This window comes from Ctenocephalides felis, unplaced genomic scaffold, assembly GCF_003426905.1.
Source record: "Ctenocephalides felis isolate EL2017-DRISC unplaced genomic scaffold, ASM342690v1 CF-g0.4_SCAFFOLD_03074, whole genome shotgun sequence".
Classification (NCBI taxonomy): domain Eukaryota; kingdom Metazoa; phylum Arthropoda; class Insecta; order Siphonaptera; family Pulicidae; genus Ctenocephalides; species Ctenocephalides felis.
The window spans coordinates 1-19,416 of NW_020539228.1; the positions used below are offsets into that span (position 1 = coordinate 1).

The following is a 19,416-nucleotide window of genomic DNA, read 5'->3' on the forward strand; positions in this document are numbered from 1 at the left end:
TATGAATTCAACATTAAAGGACATAGGACACATTCATTTTCAAGTATTATTCTTCGAGAGTTATAAAACATTCTTCGAACGCATTTCGGCTTCTAGTTCATCCATCAACGACCAATCACTCCATTAATGACATTTTACGTAATTTTCTTATTAATTTCTCATTCATCCTGCAACCAAAACCATATTAAAACCTCCACTAACCTGAGATTGATCTATTATCCTTTAATCATTTGCCTGCTGGTTTCTTCTTCTTTTTCCTCGTCTTAGGTTTAGGACTTTGTTCAACATGAACATTTCTCGATGCACTATTAAAATGTGGAGCACTTTTGGAAGCACCACTAGGTGCCTTTTTGGTATTTTAACAACAGTTTTTGTTTTGCAGAAGGATTAGCATTTGCAACTTTACACTTCTTTTAGCTTTCCTGTCCTTCATGTTTCTCGAGAAGTTCTTGGCTTCCAATTGCTCCTGTTTAGCAAAAGCCTTGAGATCCTTCTTGTCAGTGGCATCACGTATTTCTTTAGATAGTCTTTGGATGAACTTGGCACGAGGATCATGTTCAAACTTGCCACTGCCACTAGACGTTTCCGACGATTCTGTAGATGTTGATTCTGTTAAGTCTACAAAAACGCTTACAGAATTTTTGGAAGTTGCTGGCAGATTCTCCATAGCTGTGCGAGCCACTGCTTCCTTGTAGGATTTGAAAGGATCTTTGTCGGAGTTACTCAGATTGCACATAGATCTTACACCTGTAACAAAAAAGTTGTTAATGCATGAGAATGTGGTTTTTACCTTCACCAGTTTTTACCTTCAGTGCTATCGAATTTCTGGAGTAAACCAATGCTTTTCAAGCCGTCCGAGACAATAAGTTCCAAATCTTTGGGAAATCTAGTCGACCTGTATTTTTCGAGCAGCATCTGGTGCTTCAAGTTATTGTTTTGTGCAGAGTTGCTCCTGGATGGTATGGGTGTCTTGATGTGTTCAGAAGAATTTGGAATAGGCTCTGAAAAAAGAAACTAAATTAATATTTTGTAACAAAAGATAAAATTTTTGTTTCTGGACATTTTGTCATACCTCAGAAAAAAAATTGATGTGTGTGTGTATGTATGCATGGATACAAGTTTTCATCCACGTTTTCGGGCGCACGGATCAACCGATTTAAATGGTTCAAAAAACATTCGATTCCTATTGATAGGCAGATGTGCTGATTAGTTTTGAAAAAGGCATGCCAGCCGTTACGGAGATACGGTGCAAAGAGTGCAGAAAATAGAAATCGAGCTTTTGAGAGAACAGAATATCCGATTTGAATGATTCAAATAACATTCAATTCGTAATGACGGGAAGAAGTGGTGATTAGTTCTTGGCAGAGGCAAGTCCATCCGTTTCGGAGAGAACCGAGCAAAATTTGCAAAAAATTGCAGTTTTCGAGAAAACTAAGCATCAGATTTCAGAAAACTTTCTGCTTGTGTTGACGAAACAATTATTTTTAGATTTTTTATCTTATTTCAATTTTTTTTTTATTTTTTTTTAACGAAAATTATTCAGATTTTATTTTTAATTGTGACTATAGTTCTAATATACTTTAAACAAATATTTTCAACTTTGCAATTCAATTTATATAATTCTTATAAATATTAGACACAATGTTACAATATTTATTTATAATAATCTATTTGAACACATTTAATTTCCTCGAACATTTCGTTACGGTACGGGAAGTTCCAGCAATTTACGTTAAGTGATTATTCATTCACGATACCATACACCACTAGTTACTTTTTAAAATCGACTAAGGATTGTGAGTTGAAATGTGGACAAAAAAATTCTCACTTTTCTGCTATTTACAGCGAAACGGCTCAGCCGATCGTCGCACAAAACTGAAAAAAGGTAATCCACATCGAAATACATCGATTGGCTTTTAATTTTTGAAATCGATGCAGCCGTTTTCAAGAAAAGTCGATGTAAGTTTCAATTTTGACAAACGAAAAAAACCATACGAATTTTTAAAGTCGAATGACTTGTCGTAGGTCCGCAATATTTTAGTAAGATCTATAAAACTATAGTATTTACTGTAAAAAAAAAATCATAAAAATCGTCAAAAACATTTTTTTTTAACACTTTATACAAGAAAACGGCCCAGACGATCTCTACCAAAAACTAATCAGAATCCCAATCAATATCTTTCGAACGGTTTTAGAATTTTCAAAATCGATTCAGAATTGCGGGCTAAAACGTGGGCGAAAAATATTTAACTTTTCTGCTGTTTATAAAGAAACGGCTTGGCCGATCGTCGCACAAAACTAAGAAACAATTGTCCTCATGGAGATACGTCAAATGGCTTTTAAATTTTTGAAATCTGTCAAGCCGTTTTTTGAGAAAACGTCGGTTTACTGCAAAAATCTGTTCGCATATACACACACACACATATTCTTTTTCCAAATTTGGGCTCATTCGATTCAGAATGGCTTGAAACGTCGAGAAAATATAACATTAACGATTCGAATTTTTTGGTGTAATACAATTTGCTTATTACCTAGAAATTCCTGTCTGGCCAGAAACTCCTTCTGTTGCTCCCTGTTGATCTCCTTCATTTTGCTCCTGGATTCAAAAGCAACATCGAAGAAAGGTTTGGCCAGATCTGTATTCTTGGCCATAAGTCTGGAATTGGCCAGCAGAACAGCCTTGTTTTTGATGTATCCAGCTGGCTGCATCTCCGAATGCGTCATCATCAACTCGAAGGGACGACTGTCGATTTTATTCACTGCATGGGACAGAGCCTCCATGGCTTGTTGCTGGAAAATTCACAGTATAAATAGTACATTGGGCTAACACGATTCAACCACATGTGTGTTCTACTTACCTCTAAGCCTGATTTTACTTCCATGTTCTTCGTCGGTCCAATATCGCTCATAGTCATCGTCAACTCTTTCTCATCATCCAAATCGAAATCATCAAAGAACTTCAAAGTGTCTTCAAACGGTTCCATAAAATACTCCAATCTACCATCATCATCATCATTGGCATCAATCTCATCGATTTCCGTTAGCAAATCGGTTTCTTCGTCCTCGTCCACTTGGGCAACATGAGAGCTGGATGAAACTCTGGAAAGTGGTCTCGCAAAATTCATTTCACTGTTGGCAGGAGTCACTGGCACTTCGCAACAGTTGACGAATAAGGAGTTCAAGATCTTTTCGGTCACATGTTGGAAGGATAGTTGGTAGTTCATGTTGGCATCAGAGCAATCGCTGTGGGTTGGTGTTACTTGTTTTATAGTGCTGTTGTTCCTGGACAAGGTTGATTGAGTGTTGGGCTGGAAATCAGACCAGACGTTGTCGTTGATGTGGTAGTTTGAAGCTGCTACAACTGTCACATCGCTTCTACAAGTTTCTAAGTCGTCTGTTTCATCCTCTTGGTCAATATTGTCTTTAATTTGGGATGCCTTGAGCTGTGCCTCTCGTTCACTACTGCACAAATCGACATCGTTATGCTCCACCAACTCCAGTTCATTTTGACTGGCTTCACTTTCAAACACTGCAATTTCTTTTTCATCATCAATACTTGCGATGGGCAAGTTTGTCTTTTCAGTTTTATTTTTGATATGCAGACTTTTTAAAATACTTTTGAATGCGCCATACTTTTGGCTCGTGTTGGTTTCATCAGTTTCGGTTGTCAATTTCAAAATACCCTTCAAACTGGTTACGTTGTACAGGTTAGGTACACCAATTGCACTAGGAAATACATGCACAGGTTCTTTATTATTTTTTAAAATACCTTTCAAAACTGGTTTACTATCATTCGACGTGTCATCTCCTTGGGACATCTGTGAAGCATCATCCAACTTCCTAAAAACCATACTTTTAAATAAAGTTGGTTTATTTTTATCCGCAGCATCGTTTGCTTTTTTCTGTGCATCCATAAATTTATACTCTTGTTCCAAATCGACGTAATCGCCTTTTCTAGATATAAAAGAGCTTTTTTTAACAGAACAAGCACTGCTGTTTTTGGAGGATATAGTAAATGAACCAGTTTTGGCATCAACTTTATTTGCCAAGTTCAATTGACTCTTGTCCTTGGTCTTGCTATCAGTGCTTGGAACACTTTTATTGCTCGTTGGTTTCTGTACTTTTAATGGTTTCTGCACAGTTAATGGTTCAGTTTTGGCTGTGGAAACCACAAAGTTAGTGTTCAAATTTTTCAAAACCTTAGTCTTCGTATCACCAAAACCCGAATTACCCTTCTGAAGTATGTCCGAGAATGTTTCAAGCATTTTATCATCATTCAGGTGATCTCCATCCACCACCTGCACCACTTTTTTATTACCACTGTCCTTTATCACCAACTCAGACTTTCTGCAAGGTATGTCCATTATATGTTTATTGGAACAAATATAGTTCTGTCGTTCTTTGGATATAATAGTCTCCTTAATCTGTGCAATGGTTTCTGGAGAATCGATAAAACTGCCAGGTGCTTTGGTTTTTACCAAATTATTCTTCTTTTCATAATGACGTTGTATTCTTCGTCATTTCCTTTGAAGACAAAATTGCCATCGCTTCCGAAAACAAAGGACGTGATTATAGTACGTCCGATGCAACTCAGGCGAAGGTACACGGTTAAGGAACCGCTGGAACTGCCGTCCAGATTAACCAACCGAAAACTGAAATTAGAACCAGATATAAATACCTGGTTTAAATTAAAAATCTAGTTTTACGTACCAGTCTTTGTGCGATTCTGATACTGGATACTTGTATCCGTTCTCCTTTAGTTGTCTCGAAATGCATTTGAATTGCTGGGCGATGGAGATGTTGCAAAAACCTATCGGGATTTTGTCCTCTTTAGGCACCTTGACTTCTTTGTAGACCGAAACTATTATCTGCCAAAAGGAAAATAAACTGATGGTAACTTCCCGTAGAAAATTTTGACATATCTTTACGCTTGAAAGAACAAAAACTTGAAGAATTTTGGTGTATCTTGGAGAAAATTACTAATTAACTTAAAAATAATAAATTAACCGATTCCCAACCGTTTTCAAAATACAGAGAAAAAGTTCTGAAAGTGAGAGTTATTGAGAGCATCCGATTTGAATGATTCAAAAAATATTTCACTTGTGTTGACGGAATTAAGAATCAAATTTTTGCGAAGGCGGTTTTGGAGATGCTAGTTTTTTTTACAAAAATTGACATTTGTTGGTCAAATATGATCTTTACAAATCATTACTATTGATTCACATATTAATGCAATTATTGGTGAATAGATAAACAGATGTGTATACAGGTTTATGGGTAGTGAAAAGTAGAAAATTATACATGTAAGCAGGTTGGCAGGTAAACAGATAAACAGATAAGAAGATAAAAAAAAAGACAGATAGACAGATAAACTGGTAGGCTGATAAACTGAATTATAAAGAAACGGCTTGGCAGATCGTCGCACAAAACTGTCAAATGATAGTCCTCATTGAAATACATCAAATGGCTTTTAAATTTCTGAAATCGGTTCAGGCGTTTTTGAGAAAATGTCGATCAAAAGTCTAATTTTGACAAATATTTGATTATAATTTAAAAAAAAATTTGCAAACTTTGACGAATTTTTAACGTTTCGTAGGGTCGTAATATTTTAGTATGATCTTTGAGACTATGGTATCTACTGTCAAAAAAATAATAAAAATTGTCGAAAAAAATTAGTTTAACACTTTATTACAAGAAAATGGCAGGACCGATCCAATATCTTTCGAACGGTTTTTGAATTTTTAAAATCTATTCAGAATTGCGGGCTAAAATGTGGACGAACTTTTTCCAATTTTCTGCGATGTACAAAGAAACGGTTTGGCCGATCGTCGCACAAAACCGATGAACGCTAGTCCTCATCGAAATGCATCGAATGGCCTTTAAATTTTTGAGATCGGTCCAGCCGTTTTTGAGAAAACGTTGATTTACGGCGAAAAATCTGTTCACATACATGCATACACACACAGACTTATTCAAAATGTGGCCTAATTCGATTCAGAATGACTTGAAACGTCGAGAAAACATAAAATAGCGATTCGGATTTTTTGATGAAAATATGAACTCTACTTCGGGAAGTTAATAATTAATGAGTTAATAAAAATCGAGGTAATAATATATCAAAACCTTGACTATCTAAATTTGTCAGTGCAACATAAATTTAATCAGTTTTAGATTAGGATGGTTCTTGAAATGACTATCAAGATGCCCCAAGAACATTTATATGTGGCATACGTTGTAGTGGGTAAACCATCCATATAATTTGTGTTAGCTGCCTCTTTCACTGTATATCACACACTTTTATATTCACAACTACAACAAGTTAGCTATTTTTTATACTATAAATGTTCTAGAAATATTTTTTATGACTAAATAAGATATGCCAGGTCAGGAAATACACAAACACACACAAACACACACACACACATATATATATATATATATATATATATATATTATGTAAATTATATTCTATCCATTACCTGAAAATCCGTCATCGCCCACACCTCAATCTCGGCCGACATCGGAAACAGGCAAGATTTGCCTCCCTAATAACAGAAGAAAATAATATAATATTCAACTAATATTGATGTATGTAACTAATGTAAATGTATCTTTTGCTACCTTGAGGAATGTAAAGGGGTAGTCCGGATGGGGCTCGGCGTCGAATTCATCCTGGTTGAGCGTGACGACCGCATTGTTCAGAAACTCGAAGCAGACGCAGGTCTTGTCCTGGGCGTGCGCCTCGTACGGAAGAATCGTCAAATCGACCTGGAAATCAAAAAAAAAAATAGAAAAATATTTAAATGGGTAAAGTTGCATTTCATAAAACTAGTTGCATAAACTTCCATAAGCATCGATAATTATAAATCTCGGTAAACACCTGAATAATAACATCTTGCAATAAGTAACTTATGTTTTGTTTACATTTTTGCATTCCAAGCTATTTACCAACTTCTTGGATAAATTTACACTGTCATTATCTTCTCTTAAATATTTGCAGAAATAAAAGAGACCGATAACAAAGTACGAGTAAATATAAGTAGGTTGTAATTTCAATTCCAATCGACAGAAGTCAAACCAACCTAATTCTTCTTACGATAAGGAGTATAATCTTATTCAAAAATAAGGCTATTACATATATCGCTTTCTTGATTTTCTTCTTAAGATATTTTAGAGCCGACAGAAGTCCACGCAAACTTTTTTATTTCACCATAAGGAAAGAAAGCTAATTAATTTATGTAGCTTACTCCTTAATTTTGTATTTTCTCCTTAAGATATTTTACAGTCGAAAGAAATCCAAGTAAATGATTAACTTCACTTAAAATAATGGGCTACAATTTTAGGACATACAAGCATGTACTTGTGCAATATAATTAATGTAATTACAGATAATTTAAATATGTTTGAGTAAATTCAATTGGATATCGCCAACATTTGAAAATTTAAGCTAAATATCTAAAACTAAATTTTGATTGATTAGGTCAATTATTAAAACTATTGGAAACTTGTCAATGGGAAAATGCCACTTTCGACTAGTTAATTCAAATCGATTGATCCGTGCGCCCGAAATCGTGGACATAAAATTGTATCCACACAAAATACACCACATCCATTTTTCAAGGTATGCAAAAAAATGTTCAGAAACCTCTCAAACGTAAAGACAGGGCCGGCTTTAACACTACCAGCGCTCTGGGCGAGATTTCTACGGCGCCCTTCACCTGCAATTCAAACCCATTTGGAAAAAAGAAAAACATCTAATGAAATAACCGTTTATTAAAAAAAAATTATTATAAAAGATAACCATTAATAGAACTACTAATATAATTTTACTTTTCTGGCCTTTCTATTAGCAAACTCTTTTATAAGGTTGTCGAAGTCGGTGTTTTCAGCAATTTCGTTCTCAATTGACACAGTTGCTAAGTTTGTCAATCTAGATTGCGAAATCGCTGATCGAAGATAGGTTTTTATTAGCTTCAGCTTTGAAAAGCTCCCTACTAGCAACCGTTACAGGTATAGTTAATAAAATTCGCAATGATATCCATACATTTGGATACAGTTCTTGTAAGTTGAAATCGTTGATAAAATTTATAACAAAAATGGGAGTAACCACATTTTTATCAGGTGGGATGCCAGACTTATAAGTTCATCACATAACATACAACCATCTATGTCTGATTTAGAGTCTACAGTTAATTTTAATTGGAGATCACTACAGAGCTTGAGAAGGTCGCGTTTTTCTGGAATCTGTTTAATATTGTACAAAAAAGACCAATATTCCGAGTACTCATTTAACTGTTCGAACCTTTCATTGATTGAAATTAATGTTGTCCAAAAGACAGTTGAAAAATTCAACCTCAAATTTTTTTCTGGAGAAGTTATAGGGTCATCGCGTGCAATTTCACCAGCTTGACGCTCAATTTCTAGTTCTTCAGCCAACTCCTTCGCAGTTAAAATAGCGCTTTTAAAGCCCGTATATCTGTAGTCTTCCAAAAAATTGCCGCATTTTTTCAACATTTGTGTACATTTACCAAGATCCATATCTGTTGACTGTGGAGATTTACTTACAACATTTATTTGATGAAGTATGTCATACCAAACAACCAATGAAACTATGAAGCTGAAATCTTTTAGTTGTTCGGCTAGAGTAGTAGCTTCATGAGACATTTGAACATCAGTTTTCTGAGTTTCAAGAGCCAAAGTAATCAAAGCATCATGGATAGTACTAATTTGATAACAGACTACTGTAACACTACTTATTCTTGCTTCCGAACGAGTGTCACTGTGCTTTTTTATAGTATATAGTCCCAAGTAATCGGTTAGAATTTTCCATCGATGAACAGAAGCTGAGTGGTCTGAAATACCACCCTTCATAGCTAATCGCAAGTGCTCCTGCATGACTAGATGAAATTTGGCTAGTATTTGTACAAAGCCTAAGAACTTTCCGTTATTTGGCGTATATAGTTTGTCAGAAGTGCCTCTGAACGTCATATTGTTTTCGGCTAAATAAAGTGTGATATGCATCAATCTAGACAAAACATTATTCCATCGTTTTTTCTATTTTTAATCGTAGTTCAGCTTCAATCCATGAAAAAGTAAAACTTCTTATGAAAAGTGCTATTTTCATGATTTTTTAATATTTCAGACAAGTATTTCCAGTTGTTATACCCTTGAGATACTAAGTTCGACGTTGAGCTACTATCAAATAGTCTACAACAAAAACAATAAACTCGATCCTTAGAAACGGAGTAAATTAACCAACGGCGCTGAATTGTTTCATTGTTTGTAAGAATTTTTGTGAAATGAGAATTAGAGAAATGTCGGCCTGCATCATTCTTCGGATAATTATCAATGCGAGTTTGCACTGGGCCACTAGTAATTATGTGATCAATGATTTTGCCATTTCGAGTGACTGGCCAAGTAGCCAAGTTCGCTATCCCATGCGAATGAGCTGAGTTTGTTACGCTTCGCTACAATAACGCTAGCTTTTTTTTTTACCAAAACGTTAAAAGGACAATGTGTTTTGACAATAGACAAAAAAAACGCTTAATTTAGGGAATTTACGAGACGACTAAGCAGACCTCGAACTATGAGCATAAGCCGGGGGGCGCCTGCAGCGCCCCTTTTTGCCGGCGCCCAGGGCGGTTGCCCACCTCGCCCTACCCTAAAGCCGGCACTGCGTAAAGATATGCAAACATTCCATTTTCGATTTTTGGGCGATTACTATAACTCAACGTTTGCTAATTCCAAAGCTATTTCTAATCACAAAAAACGACTTTTGACATAACAAACGACTTTTAACACAAATTTTGACCATAATATTTTTCAAACATTGATGAATTTATAAAATTGAACTACTTGTCGTAGAGCTGTAACATTTTAGTGTGTTCCATAAGACCATCACATCTATCGCTATTAAATTTTTTATGAAAATCAACAATATTTTTTTCAACAGTTGATTACAAGAAAACAGCTTGGTAGATCTTTACCACAAACTAATTAGTATCATTCCCTATTAATATCTTTTGAACAGTTTTTGATTTTTTTAAATCGATTCGGTAGTATGAGCTTAACTGTGGACGAAAAGTTTAACACTTTTTTCTAAATTACAAATAAACTGCTCGGCCGATCGCTGCACAAAACTGAGAAAAGATGATCCACATCGAAATACATCGATTGGATTTTAAATTTTTGAAATCGGTTTAGATGTTTTTGAGCAAACGTCGATGAAAGGTCTAATTTTGACAAATGCCAAAAAGACCATACTAATTATTGCAAACTTTGACGAATTTTTAAAGCTAACCTAGTTGGCGTAGGGCCGTTATATTTTAGTATGATCGTCGAAAAAAATTTTTTTAACACTTTATTACAAGAAAACGGCCCCGCCGATCTTTACGAAAAACTAATCAGGTCTATTCCCAATCAAAATCTATTGAACAGTTTTTGAATTTTTAAAATCGATTTAGAATTGCAGGCTAAAACGTAGATGAAAAAATTTTCTGCGATTTACAAAGAAACGGTTCGGCCAATAGTCGCGTAAAATTGACAAACGCTAGTCCTTATCGAGATACATGGAATAGATTTTAAATTTTTGAAATCGGTATAGCCGTTATTGAGAAAACATCGACGAAAGGTCAAAAATCTGTTCACATGCACGCACCCGCACACATACGCACACACACATACTTTTTCCAAATTTGGTCTCATTCGATTCAGAATGGCTTGAAACGTCGAGAAAACATAAAATTAGCGAATCGGATTTTTTAATGAAAACAAACTTCTTCCCGAAGTTAAAAATATATTAAATAGATTTCAATTCCTATTGACTAACTAAGTTGATTATGCATACGTACTGGTAAGTACATGCAACTTGCCTTAAGGCAAAATGCCACTTACAACTAGCTTAAATTTTAAGCTTAATTAATTTTATGTCCATCACATCCCCTTACCTTGTCAATAACAAAATCAAGAAGAAACAGCTTGTCCTCAATATTAAGCATGTCTTCTCCTCTGTCCTCCTCCTTAACGTTCACTTCATTTCAAAATTAATCAATTTCAATGATCCAGTGTTTCTCAACATGCATATCTGCGTAAAGGTCACACAGATAAGCATCCTTCTATCCCCCCGGATCAGCATTTAGACTTAGGATTTGTTTGTTCCATCAATTCGTTCTAATTCTCCTTAAGGAGCGGAGTTTGTGCTCCGCTTTGCTCCAAACACATCGGTACAATTTTGAAATCTTTGACGTCTGCCAAGGAAAGAAATTGGAATTGGATTTTTTTGGAATTTTGAGTAGATTTGGTTTTGTTTCGATGATGATTTTTGACAGGTGATTTGGACATTTTGAATTTTGTTGACGTTAAAAGCGAGGCTTTTTACCGTGTCGGAGAGGTTTTATGAGAGGCGGCGGAAAGTTGTCGCTGTACCACTTCATTGCTTGGGATTCGAAAGGTTGACCAACCCTGGAAGAAAATAACATAACTATTAATACTTATAATATTAATGTGTTTTATTATTAATATTATATAATATTTATATAATTAATTTAATTAGCGTATCTCGGGTACTGTGGTGCGAAATGTAAATGGGAAAAACTCTCACACTACTTCATAGGGCAGTACAACTCATTATTACTATTTTTGTTAACTTCCCGAAGGAGAAGTTTGTTTTCATCAAAAAGTCCGATTCGCTAATTTTATGTTTTCTCGACGTTTCAAGCCATTCTGAGTCGAATGAGACCGAATTTGGAAAAAGTATGTGTGTGCGTGAACAGATTTTCCACCATTCGATGTATCTTGTTGAAGACTAGGGTTTATCAAATTTGCGCGTCGGTCAGCCAAGCCATTTCTTTGTAAATCTCAGAAAAGTAAAAAAAATTTCGTCCACGTTTTAGCCCGCAATTCTCAATCAATTTTGAAAATTCAAAAACCGTTCGAAAGATTTTGGTTGGAAACCGTGCTGATTAGTTTTTGATAAAGATCGGCCGAGCCGTTTTCTTGTAATAAAGATTGATTTTTTTTGACGGTAGATACCATAGTCTCATAGATCATACTAAAATATTACGGCCCTACGACAAGTCGTTTAATTTAAAAAATTCACCAAATTTTGAGAAAATGAGTAGTTTTTTTGACGTTTGTTACAATTAAAACTAGTGTGCAAAAAGGCAAATTGCTGGAACATCCCGTGCCGTAACAAAATGTTCGAGGAATATCAAATGCTTTCAAATAGATTATTATAAATAAATAGAGTATCATTGCCTAATATTTATAAGAATTCAATAGTGGTATGTATGGCATCGTGCCTTAAGGCAAATTGCTGGAACTTCCCGTACCGTAACGAAATGTTCAAAGAATATTAAATGCTTTCAAATAGTGTGATGGCCTCTTTCGGGAAGTTAACTTAAAAAAATAGCTTTGCTAATTGAAATAAAATCAATAGGCATCTTGATATGTGGGAATATACAAACATTTCCCAAATATTTTTCAAGCTAACTATTTCACAAATTTCAAAATTAATTAAAAACTTTCAGAATGAGTAGTTTATATTAGAATCTATCTCAACGTTGCGATTCATTCTGAATCGTTTGGCACAAAAATTGGTTGAAGTATGTATGCGCATGTAAACACAAACGCAAACATTGCCATTGTTGTTTGTAACTAGTGTTGCATGACTTGAGGTAAATTGCTGAAACTTCCTATAACATAATTAAGAGCCTTACAGTGTTTTGAAAACTTTGATTAATTTTGACATTTGAGGATGTTTGAAAAAAATTGACATTTTTAAAAAGCAGAAGTTTTTTTTATACAATTTAAAAGTTTTAATTTTTTTAAAGCAATCGAGTTGCAAAGTTGTTTCAAAGACGAAACATCGAAGCGCGAGGGCGCCTCGCCGTAGTCTAACAGTTAAATATTATAAACTATCCTTTAATGTTCCTTGGCTATCTATCTACGAGTTCACAATTATTTTTCAATTATCCTACTCCTAAATCTAATTCTCTCTTAAATTCGCATATGTCCTCTAACTTTAACTTCATTAATAATGAAATAGATATTCACAACACTTCTCCTAATCGAATAATCTCCATCTGCACAAGTTAACCTTTTTATATTATTTTCAAATATCTTTCATCATTTTATCTTATTCTGTGAATAAATAATATTGTTACATTCCGTATTATATGTAATTTTATGTTGAGCACATTATTAACTTTACTAAATATTGTAATTTCGTATATATGTTAATTGTTATCCATAATGTAAAATAATTGTATTTTTAAATCCTCTTGGAAGGAATCTGTGGGCTATATATTTAAAAATAAATAAATAAATGTTGGCGAAAAGCCCATAGAAATGAAAAAAAAATCGGTATGTCCTTTTTATGCCATTTTGTCCGTACTATATGCACAAAATGGTTTTTGTTATTAGTTCTCAATAAATTAGTTATTACAGTTTCTACTAAATTAAAAGACCATATAATTGGTAGTGTAAATCAGGGGTCGGCAAGCTTTTAACTGTGGTGTGCCGAGCCACTCTACCAATATGATTCAGGGTGCCGCCTGAATTCTGAAATATATAACCAGGTTCTGGGGGAGAAGAATTATAACCAAATTTATCTTTTAAACATTTTTATTAACTAGTGGGGTGCATGGCATCGTGCCTTAATAAAAAGGGTGTAAAAATACTACAATGGGTGTAAAATTACTACAATGGGTGTAAAATTACTACAATGGGAGTAAAATTACTACAATGTTTGTAAACAATACTACAATGAGTGTAAAATTACTACAATGGGTGTAAAAATACTACAATGGGTGTAAAATTACTACAATGTTTGCAAAAATACTACAATGGGAGTAAAATTACTACAATGTTTGTAAACAATACTACAATGGGTGTAAAATTACTACAATGGGTGTAAAATTACTACAATGGGTGTAAAAATACTACAATGGGTGTAAAATTACTACAATGGGAGTAAAATTACTACAATGTTTGTAAACAATACTACAATGGGTGTAAAATTACTACAATGGGTGTAAAAATACTACAATGGGTGTAAAATTACTACAATGTTTGTAAACAATACTACAATGGGTGTAAAATTACTACAATGTTTGTAAACAATACTACAATGGGTGTAAAAATACTACAATGGGTGTAAAATTGATATGTGGAACCAAAAGGTGAAAAGATAACGCATGCAATTTTCTTTAAACAATTAAATATTTCCGACAATGTCATCCAACAATTTAATTTTCCATGGAGTCGTCTTCCTGATTTTTTCGTAATTCCTTAAATTTTGTTTTCCATAATTCTAAAGATATTAGTTCCATAATTTCCATTTCAAAATCATCAACATTCATCCACTCAAAAATTGAAAAATCAAACGGTATTATTGATGGATCTATGAAATCTGGTTTTATGAGGAAGGAAAATTTAGGCACATAAGCTTTAAAGTCTTTGCATCTGGAAAATTCATCTTTAAGTGCTTCAATGTAGATTGAATTACATTAGCGAGCTACATTAGATAAGTAATTATATTTCAACATTTTTTCTTATTTAAAAATCACTTCGTCTCGATATGTTTGCGATTGCCCTGATTATTTTGTAGAGTGCCATGCAGAACGCCGTCGCGTGCCAAGCCTGGCACGCGTGCCGTAGGTTGCCGATGCCTGGTGTAAATAAATAAAAACGATTGACACTGATTACAATATTTGTTACGGATGGGGGTTAGTTAGACCCTTTCGGAATAGCTAATTGAATTTGACTCAATAACTATTCCGAGGATTTGATATAATTGAATATATTAAGGAAAATTCACTCGGTGTGTTCTGCTGTTCGGCGGCCCAGTCGGAGAATGTCTTCAAGTCTGGAATTCTCAGATCGCTATAAGGAATGGATACTGAGGTAGGATTGACTATAGAAGCACAATAAGAAACACTGGATGAGTTTAATAACATTTATTTTCACCAATAACATCGAACTCTCGGAAAATGAACTAAACTCATACGGAACACCAATGAAAAATGGCCTACGTGACAAGCCAGACAGCGAGAACATATTGTCTAGGGCGAGAACTTCCTCGTTCACACGTCAGATTAGCTATTACGTCCAAATCTTTGCGGATTGCCAGAGAAAAGGTGTTGTCTGATTATTACCAATATCAACTGGCGACATCTAAGAAGATTCTGGCGCGAACAATATTAATAAATATAATTGAAAAACACAATACCATGTCATTTTGTACGTACTTTCCCTATTACCACATGACAATACTTTCCAACTAACACTTGTTCATCACTTACTTGTTCATCCTCCTGAGTCGTTCATCGACCGGCAACCCAATGGGCAGTTCGTCCAGACACTGAGTCCACCTCAGTTCCTTTCTCTTCTCCTCTTCGATTTCGTGCGCCTTTCGGGCCTCTTCGGCGGCGTCCTTCTTCTCTTCGCCGCAAACGATCCTGTATTTCTCCAATTCCCGGAGGCCGATCTTGTGCCTTTCGTACTTTATGCACTCCAGTTCCATGTCGTAGGGCCTCGGGAAGATGTTGTGTCTCCCTGGAAATAGAAAATAGATAAAGATTATCTTATATATAAAAATGGAGCTCTCGATCAAATGTCTAAGTAAAACTCGAAAACGGCTAAACCGATTTGGCCAATCTTAGTCTTGAAAAATTCGTGCTAATCAGTAGGTTGTCGGAAAGGCGAGATGTTATTTCAAAATCGCGTAGAAACTTTTCATTTTTAATTTGAAAATTTTTGTAGAAGCGTAATTTGAATAAAACAATATACGGTGGCTAATACGTCGAATGTCAAACGTTTTTGACAGATGATGTTCAATTACGTTTAATAGGATGTTTTACGTGAATATTATTTAATTATGATTAAATTGTAGTAAGTAGATTTGTTCGTAGTTTTATTTATATACAAAAACGTTAGTAAACGGGCCGCAAGCGTTACTAGAGACTCAAAATATCAACTTTTTTGAAATGTTAATATGAAAATGCACTGTTTGGCATATTTTTCTCATTCACGGTGCTCTGTAAGATCTCATTTGTATAATTATATACTCATTGGTATTAATAAAATATTTTCTAGGTTATATTATTTTGTATTTGTTATTTAAATTCTAATTTGTTATCTAAATTTGGTATCGATCAAATAGACATTTTGTCGAATAACATTTTTTCCGTTATGATTTCCCAGAATCGAAGAATATATAGTAATATATGCAGGTCCGAGGTTAAAAAGGTCAACCACCAATGTGTCAAAAACCAGTGAAGTTTAGCATTGCTTAACGACAATATTTTAAAGTAGAGGGAAAAAGATGTTTAACCAGCTATAACCTTGATTCTCATAACTTTCCTATCGGGGAATAAACGGTAATCTTTGAAAATCCATAATAAAAGTATTTTCTTCCGTTGGAGGTTTTTTAGCATTAGTTAAAAATGTAATTATTTTGTAAAATACCTTTTAAAGACATCAAACCTGTTTGCCACCTGGCTGTTCCTAGTTACTCCGCCTAAAGGGTAAGAAGGTTTAGATAACAAATTTTTAAAAGACATTTTAAAAAAAACACATTTCTACAATGATGAAGTAGAAGGCAGTTTACTGAACGTAGTCAGATAATTGTTTGTTTGAAATGTGTTATTTGTTGTGATATAATTGGTTTGGTTTTTATAATATAGTTTATATTTGCTCAAAGTCAAATTGGACTTTTGTGCCTCGCCCTGCTCTAAATATATACTTTTTATTAAATTTACTTTAAGTCATCAAATGTTACTTGAAATTTTTCAAAAAGCAGGTCACAGAAGAAATACTTAATTCATTTTCCATCTCCCCTCGCAGAAATTTGGAAATTTTATATAAGGTCAGTAGTATTATTTACAATTATACACAAAATCCAGAATCCAAAAAGAATCTGAAAACTTGAAACGTAATCTATAAGTCGAAAGACCAAAAAAGACTTGTTTCTACTTGTTTTCTAAAGATTGTTCTATGTTTTCTATAGAAAGTGTATAAAACTTCCAGTTTGATTGTATTGACAAAATATAGACAAACTAATGGGGTTTATAATACCTCATTGTATATAGCATTCAAACAACACATCCTTATATCACCAAACATATTATTTTTTGTTGATTCTGTAGAAATTGTTTTGAATATACCTTACTTAGCAAAACAACATTTGCCGGGTCAGCTAGTATATATACGGCGCAAGTGAGCCATTACATATTAATTAAGTATATTTTGAAATGAAACAGTAGGTGACACTATATTAGCGCGTTGATAATGCGAGTTTATTGATAACTCGAGACTTTACAAAGAAACTAATTTGATGTACGATTTTGATATCAAATGATTTGCTCGGCTACATATATATACAAACATTTTACGTTTTTTTAGAAGGATAATTTTAAATATATCCATAAATCATTAAGTGAAAAATTCTAATAATATGATTAATGGACGGCCTCTTAACAACTTCAATACAATCTAATACTATGTTTACCAGTACAAAAAGCTTCTTTCAATATCGGACTCCATAGAAATCTGGTTTATAAAATTAGCAATTAATTTTATTCCTAGAACTTTACTTTACACCATTAGTTCATTAATTACTAACTCGGTCTAATATCCTCCGGTCCTAATTCCAAAAACAGCTTTCTATGCAAATTGAAAGTGTCCCAGGCGCAATCGACTGGTCTGGGAGCCCAATACTCCTTATTTCGTTCAGAGTGTCTGATGACGATGGCTGGTGGTATCGTTTCCGGCATCGGAGGTCTATAATGATAATAAAAAAGTATTTTTAATACATATTAATAAAAGTTCGATTTTTGATTATCATTCGACCTACATGTAGTTCTTGTCGACGTAGGCCAATTGCTTAGCGACGTTCGCCTGAGTGTTTCTGGCCAGATGACCAGGAGTGATGACATCGCTGGATGAGTAGTGGCCGGGGATGTTCTTGAGACGTTGCAAACTGGAAAATATTCAATTTTGCTTGAATAAGTTATAAAAAAGCATAACATTGGGAGAAAAGTTGAATAAATGATCTTCTAGTCTAGTCCATTGCATTATCAATAATTTTTTTATATACATTTATTATAATAAAATTTATTTTTTGTATATTACAAATTTGTAATTTTCTGAAGAATAATGTCAATTCAATGTTTTTTAAATCAAAAAATGGATTCTTAAGATTTTTTGCAAATCACGTTTTTTCAGATTTTTCTTCCAATTTTACTGTAAGAATAATGTCAATTCATTGTTTTTAAACCAAAAAATTTCTCGCAAATCGCGTTTTTTTAGATTTTCCTTCGAAATTTACATTGACTGGCTTACGCCTTTTTTTCAGAAAATTTCATTATTTACAAAATCTTTAAAACTTTATTGTTTAAAATTGTTTGAAACAAAATAAGAACAATAAGAATAAAATAAGTACAAAATCTTTAGTCAAACTTAACTTTTTAATTTAAAATAATAACTTTTTTAAACAAATTATAGTCATAATACTTTCGCAAAAATTAATTTTTTTGAATATTTTGGTAATGGTGGTATGCCACAGACATTTTAACACTAAAAAACAGCGAGCGTATAAATAAACCTTCGCAAAATTTTTTTTGCTGATTTTTAACTTCCCGAAGGAGAAGTTTATGTTTTCATCAAAAAAATCCGATTCTCTAATTTTATGTTTTCTCGACGTTTCAAGCCATTCTGAATCCAATAAGACCAAATTTGGAAAAGGTATGAGTGTGAGTGTGAGTATGTGTGTGTGTGTATGTGAACAGTTTTTTTGCCGTAAATCGCCGTTTTCTCAAAAACGGCTGAACCGATTTCAAAAATTAGAAGCCATTCGATGTATCTCGATGAGGACTATTGTTTGTCAGTTTTGTGCGACGATCGGCCAAGCAGTTTTTTTATAAATCGCAGAAAAGTGAACAATTTTCGTCTACGTTTTAGCCCGCAATTCTGAATCGATTTTGAAAATTCAAAAACCGTTCGAAAAATATTGGTTGGTAATGATACTGATTAGTTTCGGGTAAAAATCCAACGGGCCGTTTCTTTGAAATTAACTGTTGAAATTTTTTCTTGCTGATTTTTATGTACCGTTTCTGGAAATAAATATCATGATCTTATAAAACATACTAAAATGTTACGGCCCTACGACAAATAGTTTAATGTTAAAAATTCACCAAAGTTTGAGAAAATCAATGCACGTGGTGTCTGTGCAATATAATTAATATAATTACAGTTATTTTAAATGTGTTTGAGAAAATTCTTTTCAAAACCAAAATGTATAGATTTTATTGAAAGCGAAAACTTTATTTCCGAAATAAACAGTTGAAAATTTTATCTAAATATCTAAATTTCAATTTCGATTGATTAAGTCAATTCTTACACATCTCTATTATATCT

The 19,416-nt window shown here is 33.8% G+C and overlaps 1 protein-coding gene, 1 long non-coding RNA gene and 1 pseudogene across 2 annotated transcripts; all 3 read right to left on the reverse strand.

Moving 5' to 3' along the window:
• Window positions 1-234: 234 nt before the first annotated feature.
• On the reverse strand, window positions 235-4,364 carry LOC113381811 (the record flags this gene model as incomplete). Its single annotated transcript, XM_026620487.1, has 5 exons — window positions 2,859-4,364; window positions 2,532-2,790; window positions 807-1,001; window positions 407-747; window positions 235-346 (listed from the first exon to the last, which is right to left on the reverse strand). Coding segments are annotated over exons 1-5 (2,413 nt in total), but the record flags the coding sequence as incomplete, so codon positions are not given.
• A 384-nt stretch (window positions 4,365-4,748) lies between these two features.
• On the reverse strand, window positions 4,749-6,727 carry LOC113381809. The gene is made up of 3 exons (XR_003367586.1): window positions 6,622-6,727; window positions 6,480-6,545; window positions 4,749-4,868 (listed from the first exon to the last, which is right to left on the reverse strand). It is a non-coding gene; the product is annotated as an uncharacterized LOC113381809 (long non-coding RNA).
• A 1,088-nt stretch (window positions 6,728-7,815) lies between these two features.
• On the reverse strand, window positions 7,816-8,988 carry LOC113381810 (annotated as a pseudogene).
• Between the last annotated feature and the right edge of the window lie 10,428 nt (window positions 8,989-19,416).